Below are 9,482 nucleotides of genomic sequence, written 5' to 3' on the forward strand. Positions count from 1 at the left end.
TAAAATGCAATTACACCATCTTCTCTCCTCCCTCTATTTCTTTATCTTTAAAATTTTTATTTTGTTTATTATTACCTTTTTTTTTTTTTAATGTGTGTGGGTTTTTTGCCTGCATGCATGTCTCTGTGAACCACTTTCATGCCTGGTGCCCATGAAGACCAGAAGAGGGCATCAGATTCCTGGAACTGAAGTTATGTGTAGTTGTGAGCTGTCATGTGGGTGTTGGGAATTGAACTTGGGTTCTCTGGAAGAGCAGCCAGTGCTCTTAACCATCAAGGCATCTCTTCCAGAGACTTTTGGTCTCAGAGTCAATCTGATGCTGTTCTGTGACTCCTGTCTCCAACTGTGCTCATGATCCATTTCAAAGACCAATTCTGAACCGATTTATAAATACAGTTAAATTTCTTTCCTTACAGAACAGTAATAACAACAAGATTCCCAGATATAATATAATAAAAATATGCATTTATTCCCTCATTGTCCAGTCATTTGTCCACCTACTATTCGCCTCCCCTGCCTCCTTCCTTAAGGCCACACATCAAGTTTCTATTATTTCTAGTATTGCTCTTCTTCACCTGCTCCTCTTTCCAGCCTCTTTAGTAGGTCGTTGGTCTTCTGCCAGACTTTAAGCTATAGTATGGGCCCAGGGCCACCTTTGACCTTCCTCTGTTCTCCCCCTCCCTTCACTGTCATTCCTCTTGTTTCTGTCTTTTCAATCCACATTAGCCACTTCCAGGGGCTCTCCCAGCTCAGTAGCCTGGCTCTTGCCGGTGTTTCCCACAGGGCGGAGTTCCCTGAGCACTTCATACCCAGTGCAGAATACATCGAGTGCTGAGCCACCTCTGTTCATAGCTCTCTTCTCCTTCCCAGGAATGTCACCTGGGACCCCCAGACAGATAGCTACCCTTCACAGATGCAGTCTATGTAATGATATGCAGCGCAAGGTGGGACTGTGGTTCCCAGGGCGGGGGACGAACACACCATCAGACAGAGCTTACATGGGAAGGAAGTTTATTGGGGAAGGGGGGAAGTGGTGGGAGAGAGAGACAGAGGTAGAGACCCGCCTCAGAAAAAACTGCAGAAAGAGGAAGAGAGTGGGCGGAGCTTTGTCTCTTAAAGGGAGCTTTGCACCTGAGTACAGAGTCAGGGTACTCCCCGCGCGCGTGCGAGAGAGAGAGAGAGAGAGAGAGAGAGAGAGAGAGAGAGAGAGAGAGAGAGAGAGAGAGAGAGAGAGTATGTGTGTTCATTCTGTCTCTGCTAAAGGGCGGAACCGGGTTTGCATTTGCCTGGATGATAACACTCTATACAAAAACCAGAATGTTATACCTTCCCACCCCCCACCAGACTCTTTAAGGGTCCTGTTGCATACAGGGCAAAGTTTATGCTCAGAGGTGAGGATTCTGAATTTAGTGCCTGTACCGGCTCCGCTGCAGTCTCTTTCCTCTGTCTCTTGCCATTCAGTCCTTTGGGGCCCTTAAAACCCCCTGTCCTCTTTCACACCACCGCGCCTCTCTCCGTTCTTAGAGTTCCCTCTGCTTGGAAGATCTCACCTTCCCTCCTACCAGCTGGTCCCACTTAACTTTTTATTTTTTTGCAGTGCTGGTCCTGGAACCCAGGTCTCTGTCAAGGACCAGCCTTGACAAAAATACCTCTTGCCAGGGTAGGGGTGTGGGAACTTAGAAATATAAAAAAAGAATGGAGATACATAAAAAATAATAAGACTGAAACCACAGAAGGGAGGGCATTCCAGTGATAACTGAAAATTGCCCTTGTTTATTTTTCCATGGCTTTTATACCCAATGTAAATGGGGGCGGAGAAGGTAACAAAAAATTTTATTAACATGATACAACTCAAACAGTCAATCGCTCTAACGCTGAGACATCACATCATTAGCGATTTGTTGTCTAGGTAGCGAAGCTGCTCTAGATCACATAGCCTGAAGACTGCACATCCCCAGGTGGCCTCATAGTTACAAAAGGAGGAGCAGCGGTATGTTTGTATCTTCTGATGGTACATTTGTATCTTCTGACGGGAGCCAGGGGAAGGTGAGATAATCCTGATGTGGTGCTCTGGGCTGCATCTCCAGGTCAGTGACCCCAATGCAGCAGACCAGACACCTCATTGAGTGCCTGGCACTTGGCAGGAGCTCCGGGTCCTCTGTTGGTGCTGGTGGGAGGTGGGCACTGGAAGACTGAAATATCAATTTGACAAAAAACTTTAAAAAATTAATTTATTTTATGTGTATGGGTGATCTGCATGTAAGGTACCATATGCATGCCTGGTACTCTAAGGCCAGACGAGGACATCAGATCCCCTGGGACAGGAGATACAGATGGTTGTGAGTCACCATGTCGGTGCTGGCAGTCAAAGAGCAGCCAGAGTTCTTAACTGCTGAGCCATCTCTGACCCGTCAACAATTTTGATTCCAACTATAGAAGGTTTTTGGGCTGATTATGGGATGCTAAAAGTGCCTTCTTCTGCATCTGTCACCTGATTCTCGGGGACCCTGCTATGTGGAAGTCCCAGGCAGGCCAGTCCTCACCATTGACTTTGCTGAAGGCATAGTCATTGCTACTGGGGTGGCTGTTCCTCCAGCTGCAGCTGAAGAAAAACACCTGCAAGAAAAAAAGTGAGCTGAGTGCTGAACCAGGACCAGGAGAGCAGGAGTGTGCTGAGGGCATGGGCCATTTGCCTCAGGTTGCCCATCGCCTGAAAGTGTCCTGTGGTGCAGGTCATATAACCCTCACTTAGGAAAACAATTCCATTTTGTTCTCTTTCTCTTCATCCATGTCTCTAGCAGGTATCCAGTCCCACTCCTCACAGGGCTAGACCCCAGCTTGGGACTCGATCTTTGGCTCTCCTCTTCCCTCCCCTTCCCCGCCTGAGGACGAGGATGTCTTTACCAGAGGACTTGGCATAGACTGTCTGCTTGTCTCTGCTCTGGGCGATGCAGGACATGTACAGCTTCTGGTCTTCAATCTTTTCTACTTGAATGTCCAGGACAGCCAGAGAGCCCACGGGGATCAAGCTGGAAGAGGGGGCAACTGAGTTCATTTCCCTACCTGCTCCCCACTTTGACCCCCCTCCCTTACCCTGCTACCAGGACTCATAAGCAGTCCTAGGTTCAGGGGATGTTTGTTGTTTCCTGGTGTTGAATGGCAGAGGTTGATTTCTGGCCCAGGACTAGAGAAAAGCTTGGCTGGCAAATGAGACCTGCAGAGCTTACACATCCCCACCATAAAACAGAGCCCTGACCTCGGCCATGGCCCGAGGAGTCACACTTACTTTTTAAACCTGATGTTGAGACTTAGTGTGAATAGTCCTTCTCCAGCCAGATAGGCAGTTTTAGAAAATGTCTCATCCATCATGGCTGCCAGTGACCCTCCATGGGCAAACCTGGAGATCAGATCAGGGGAGTAAGACTAGGGTTAGGGCTACTTGATAGATCCCCTCTTTGGGATGCTTCTCCCAAAAACCTCCCAAGCTTTTCTCTTTCCCCCAGTCCCCCAAACGTGATTCTTTAATCTCAGGCAGCTAAACAAGAAAGGCACACAGAGATCATCCCAGGGGCTTCGGTAGGTCAAAAGTAACTAAGCTTCCTTCCTCTTTGCTTCTGATACAGCCACTGATACAGTTATTTTATCGCACCGAGAGAATTTCTTTCCTCACAAGATTAATAGAGACGATTTTTTCTGATTCATCACCTAATTGCTAACTGCAGCTGCCACATTTTAGAAGGCTGTGTACTCTCAAAGGAATGGAAAAAACCCTGAACCTTTGGATTAGTCTTTTATTGTTTTGTTTTTTGAGACATGATCTCACTCGAAATCCTAGTCTAGACTTGAACTCATGACAATCCTGCCTCAGTCTCCTGAGCTCTGGGATCAGAGGTCTGAACTACCATGTTTAGCTTGATTTAGTGTTTGACTCATGAGCTTGGGCCATCTCTCGTCCTACCAATCCCTCCGCCAATGCTGGACCTACAGTTTCCAGGCAGGTTAATTGGCTTATGTCTTATTAAAGAGCCAGCAAGGTAGGCTTCTGAGCAACCCTGCCTGGAAAACACCAGAGCCCACTTTGGTGTGATAGCGCAGACATTTGTTCTACTTCAACTTTGTAAAACCTTCATTGTCATTTATGCAAATTGTACTTCATGACAAGGCTTTGTCACTGCCGGTTAAGATAGGGGAGAATACCAAGGCACCCTAAGATAATATGAAAATGACATAAAACAGATCTGGGCTTTGGAAGAAAGTGCGGCTCATCATGGACTCAGGCTGCTCTTGCTGTTCTGCCAAGGCTGCAGGGGATCCTCAAGCTCCCCCTTGAGGGGCATCATACCACCTGGCTGGACTCCTGGCTCTGCCACTCACCGTCCACGTGTGCTAGGACAGCTTGCAAAACCACTCTCAGCCTTCATTCAGTACCCACCAGGTACTGTGAATAAGAACTACTATCTCATCGATGAAGTTCCCCACATCTCATGCCGTGAAGAGAAAATCAGTTGGTGCCAAGGCCTGCCCTTGCCTCTGTGCTCCCTCGCCAGACAAAGGATTCACTGGCAAAATGCTGGTTCTGCAGAGTGGTTCTTAGCCAGTGGGCAATTCATTCCCACTTGCATTGCCTGGGACCCAGTGGGTATTAATCTCTTCTCTGTACTCTCAGCCTACTCAGTGTTGGATCATCTACTCTGGCTTTTGTTATAGCTCAGCACCCCTGAACGGAACACATCCACATTCCCTCCACCCTATCTCCTTGGGGATTTCACTTTCAGAAGGGAAGAGGTCCTTGGCCTCTTAGGACTTTTATTTCTGGAACATTCTGAAGCTTCAATAAGGGCATTTTTTATACATGCATAGTAGAGCCTGGGGAAGCTAACTCAGATTGTCCTCACAGGCCTAGCATTGAGAAGAAGTTCCTTGCACCCCATTTTAGGTCTTTAGAGACTCCAGGGCCAGGTGGGTGCTGGACCCACCCTGCTGAGTCAAACCTGTGAGGAATCTGTCCTGGCCTGTCTGAGGCCTTACCCTGGTGGCCCCTCCAGGTAAGGGCCTGGCTGGAAAAGACAGACTGACTTCTTCTCAGATGGGTGGAAAAAGATGACATATTCATAGCCTTGTCCTTCCAGCAGGATGCACCTGGTAAAGATGCGCCAGTCCTGTTTGTCTGGGGAGAGACGAGAGCTTTGAAACAGAGACACCTCAGAGTGTGGGGACCTGTTAGGGCACAGCATTGTGAATTCAACAGGAGCAAGGGGAGCGGACCAGACACCCCAACCCTGTTGCTAGGGAGCCTTTCTACAGGGGAGGAGGGGACAGAGAGCCTGGGTCCTGCGGGGATAGACACTCATAAAGTGCAGGTCTAGGCAAGCATTCTGCCAACTGAGCCACTTCCTCAGCCTGGACAAAAAAATTTTTCCCTTCAAGACAGGTTTCCTGTTCAGTGTAGCCCTGAACGTCTTGAAACTAACCCTGTAGACCAGACTGGCCTCAAACTTACAAGATCTACCTGCCTCTGCTGGGACTAAGGCTTGGTGCCTCTGCTTGGCTGGTACCATGGGTCCAAAGGTCACCTACTAGTTATGTCATTCATCCATTACTGAGAAGCACCCACATGCATGAATGAAAAGGAAAGAAAACATAGAAAGACAGAATGACAGACAGACAGACACACAAACCTACACAGAAAGAGACAGAGAGCAGGGCTGGGTAAAGGTGGCAGCTCTGTCAATCGAATTCATTGTATGTCTCTGGGTACCATTCTGCCTAGCTGAGCAGAGGTGGCGAGCTGAGGCCTGCAGTAGGTAAGAGAAGCCCAAGGGCTTTTACAAGGATGGGAGGGAAGGGCTGGGACAAAGCTAGCTGAAGGAAGAGCCATTGGTGAGATGCCAGAAAGAGCAGAGCCCTGCACTGGCAATGCTCCAGCTGGACTTCAGCTGGAAGCAAAGATGCCACTCGGGTGTGCTCCCTTTACAGAGGAGTGAAGGAGCCAGGCAGAGAGACCAGTGTGGGTAGGCTTCCCATCCACAGCCAGTCTGCAGGGGAAGGAGGAGGAGACCAGGAAGAGCAGCTCCCAGTCTGCAGGCTCATGAATTTCCTTCCTGAAAGTCTCAACATTTTCTATTGTACTGATTCTTGGGGAATGCCATACAATTTATTTTGGTAATATTTTTCCTCTTCCCTTTGGAAAAAAATTCCTGTGTAGTCCTGGGTGGCTTTGTAGCCCAGGCTGACCTCGAACTCTCACATTCACCGGCCACCATGACTAGCCTTCCTGAATGTTTTCAAACCAGAGAAAGGCGGCAAGTTGAACTCACTGAGGGTTTCAGGCAGGGTCCCCCACTGTGGGTAGAGAAGTGTGTGTTTGTGTAGGTAGGTATGTGTATGAGGGCAGAGGTGTATGTGTATGAGGGGTGTTTGTGTATGTGGAGGTGTGTATGTGTGGGATGGGCAGAGGTGTATGGGGGATGATTGAAGGTGTGAATGGGTGGGTGAAGGTGTGTGTGTGTATGTGTGTGTGTGTGTGTGTGTGTGTGTGTGTGTATGTATGTATGTGTGTGTGTGCTTCTGAACCCGTTCAGAACTGGTCTTACCTGAGGCAGTTTCTAGCCCTAATGGGAGCTTAAGCCCTTGGATATGTTCTCTGTTGGACTTGAAGGAGGGTATTTTAATCCACCCGCCTGACTTGGTTTTCTCCAGAAATTCTTGGTACAGGCTCAGCATATCTGGACACCAGCTGGAGTTGGGAAGGGCATAATCCTTTAAATCTGTTTTCTCTGGACAGAATCTTGCAACCTGGACAAGAAAAATCAGAGTGGTATGATGACATCTTGGAAGATGGGGGATTGTTCTTGGGCTATGGGACCATCATTTAGTCTGTTTCTGGGTTTGGGGCATTTGAGTCCTGTCTGCTGGAGTGCTACCTGAAGGAAGAGTCCATCTTCCTTGTAGGTGTTTGGAGACACCTGTGGATGAGTGGCCTAGGGGTGTTAAAGAAGTGGGGATGCTGGGATGGGGGTGAGAGCTGGCCATTCCAGTCACACTGTGCAGAGCAGCAGCTAGGTGCTTATGGGCCTGTTTGGCAGCTTCTTTGAAAAGCTTTCAGGCCCCAAGGAAGTGTACTATCATGGCCAGGGACAGGGGCAATGTGGCCATCTGCCATATGTCTCTCATTAGTCTTTTCTGTGGGTAATAAGCAAGCTGACAGGTCTCTGTCTGGGGATACCCTACTTAGCTGTGGCAGTGTGAACCCTATAAGAGATTTGCTGGTGGGTACACAGGATTTGGGCCAGGGTTTGTCCTACTAGATTTATTCTGGGATATGGCTTAGTAAGTACTCCAAAGCATTTTCCCTTTGCTAAACCAAACAGCTCTGTATCAGCCCAGAAATAAGGCAGGGAAAGAGAATTGGGGGTGTTCGAGCTCTTACGCCCTTAGAGAGGAAGGGCGCTCGTCTGACTCCTTGGGAACTTACCAGGGAGTCTGTGGATGATCCGAATGCTGAAGTCTGATGGAGTCTGGTCAGGAGATGGGTTCTCAGGAGAGCTTTGTGGCGGGCAAGTCTTGCCACCCTCTGGAAGCCTGTCCTCATCATGGCTGAGTGTCAGGATCCCGGCTTTGCTTCGAGAGATATAGAGGCTGACTCCCGAAGACAAGTGAGCACCAGGCAGCCGTGCTTGGGTGATGGTGAAATCACCTCTCACCAGGTGCTTCTGACGCAAGCAGGCTTTCTTCTAGCACGGAGAGCCCACTGGAGAGAGGATGATTGCACAAGAAAGGCTGGACTGGTCCAACACCCTCAAGCTTGGGGCCTTTAGCTGGTCCCGGAGCCCAGCCCAGAGCTGGGGAAGGGAAGATGCTGCTGGAGCATGAACGGGCAGGAGGACTGGGTGTGCTCAAACAAGTAGTGCGGGGAACTCAGGGCCTCAGAGAGCTGCCCTACCTTGTTGGGAGCAGAAGTCAAGAAAATTTCCAGAAAGATCACAGTTCATCATGTTAGAATTCAGACTGGACGACAGCACAAGCTACCATCCCTGTAGCAGCCTCTCCCCACCTACGTGTACTGATGGGTACCCTATTGAGAGCACCGTGACTCGCTAGCACTGGCGGAAATCTGCAGGCCCCAGCACATCCAAAGGTTACTGATGGCTACAGACCCTGCTCCCCATTCTCCTTCCCTGATGCCCGTAGGGAAATCGGAGAATCTGGCTACTGCCTCATGCTGGGAATGCTTCTTCTTCCAAAGAGCCCTGAGAAAGAGACCCCACTTCTGTCTCCTGGACCCGATTCTACTTCTGAGAAGAACCTGCCACACTGTCCCTGAACTCTCCTCAGAGATCCCACCTACTGTTACTGTCAGTTTGTCCATGGCAAATAATGCTTCTAATAGGCTCCCAACAACCCGTCTCATTGTTCCTCTTGGATCCCACTTCTGATACCTTTCACGTCTGTCCCTCAGTGGGAGAGTGTTGATGGAGCGTTTGTAGAATGTGCTCTGTGGCATGCTTTGGAAAGCTCTGGTGTGATCTGGGGACTCAAAAAATAAAGAAACAAAACCAAACAACAACCAACAAACTTAGTTTACAGCCTTAGACACGTGCTTCTTGTGTCCCAGGCAAGAATTAGCACAGGGGGACCGCTACTTGCTGGCTCTTGGCTAGTGATAGAAGTCATGGAGGGGTTAAGAGCGTACAGGAGATCACCAAGAGGACCTTGTGGGCACTGAAACTCCAGGGAAGGGGTGAAGACAGCAGACAGCGCTTGGAATGAGGTGAGACCGGCAATGGAGGCCTTGCCAGGTACAAGCACTACAGGAGCCGCCAGAGATGACCACTCAGACTCTATTCCAGCTGGCTGGGACTACACAGGTATTTAGGGACCCAAGCGCGGCCTCAGACAATTATACCAAGTGGCTATTTGAGGTCAAAACCACATCCTGATATCTTGCTCAGCAGTTGCAGGGGGAGGTTTGCACAAGAAAGTGATTTAACAGAAGCTAAGATAAGTAAGTTATTGGAGACATCTTGGCCTTGGTTCCTAGAATGGAGCTGAGCAATCTTCTGTGGGGGATTCTTGATCAAGGAGCTCAAATTCTTGGTAAACCTGAAATGACCGCAACAAAAATGCAAGATGGTGGATCCTCTGCTTTGTCTTGCCTTGTCTCACAAGCAGGGCTAGAAACTCTGGCACTGTATTTTGAGTTTGAGAGACTAGGGGTTAGACTCCCTGGTAGACAGACAGATAAGGAGCCTGGATTTTGAAATTTACAGGGGCTCGCAGTCTTGATCTACTTTGCAGAGGGTCTTTTCCTCTGTATGTCTGCTGTGTGTTTATTCAGCCCCCCCAAACACTTTTTCTACTGCCGATTTTGTTCACTACTTAAACACCTGCTTTTGTCTGAGGTTTGTATGCCTGCAGGCCAGAAGAGGGCACCAGACCTCATTACAGATGGTTGTGAGCCACCATGTGGTTGCTGGGAATTG

General features: G+C 49.0%; 1 protein-coding gene across 1 annotated transcript; it reads right to left on the reverse strand.

Moving 5' to 3' along the window:
- Positions 1–1,716: 1,716 nt before the first annotated feature.
- Them5 (thioesterase superfamily member 5) lies at positions 1,717–7,715 on the reverse strand. The gene is made up of 7 exons (XM_085678001.2): positions 7,475–7,715; positions 6,594–6,795; positions 5,029–5,167; positions 3,287–3,397; positions 2,905–3,029; positions 2,544–2,616; positions 1,717–2,192 (listed from the first exon to the last, which is right to left on the reverse strand). Exons 1-6 carry the CDS (start codon positions 7,592–7,594, stop codon positions 2,573–2,575), a joined length of 741 nt encoding a protein of 246 aa, XP_085534127.1. The 5' UTR covers positions 7,595–7,715; the 3' UTR covers positions 1,717–2,192; positions 2,544–2,572.
- Positions 7,716–9,482: the final 1,767 nt, after the last annotated feature.

Source organism: Myodes glareolus, chromosome 17 (assembly GCF_982192425.1).
Source record: "Myodes glareolus chromosome 17, mMyoGla1.1, whole genome shotgun sequence".
Taxonomy (NCBI): domain Eukaryota; kingdom Metazoa; phylum Chordata; class Mammalia; order Rodentia; family Cricetidae; genus Myodes; species Myodes glareolus.

Excerpts from the sequence above, each read along its gene's own strand:
- Them5 (XM_085678001.2), bottom strand. The coding sequence starts at position 7,594 with ATGATGAGGACAGGCTTCCAGAGGGTGGCAAGACTTGCCCGCCACAAA. Across the intron at positions 6,796-7,474 it reads GATCATCCACAGACTCCCTG|GTTGCAAGATTCTGTCCAGA; the intron begins GTAAGTTCCCAA and ends TTTCTTGTCCAG. Across the intron at positions 5,168-6,593 it reads AGGGCTAGAAACTGCCTCAG|ACAAACAGGACTGGCGCATC; the intron begins GTAAGACCAGTT and ends GTCTCTCCCCAG.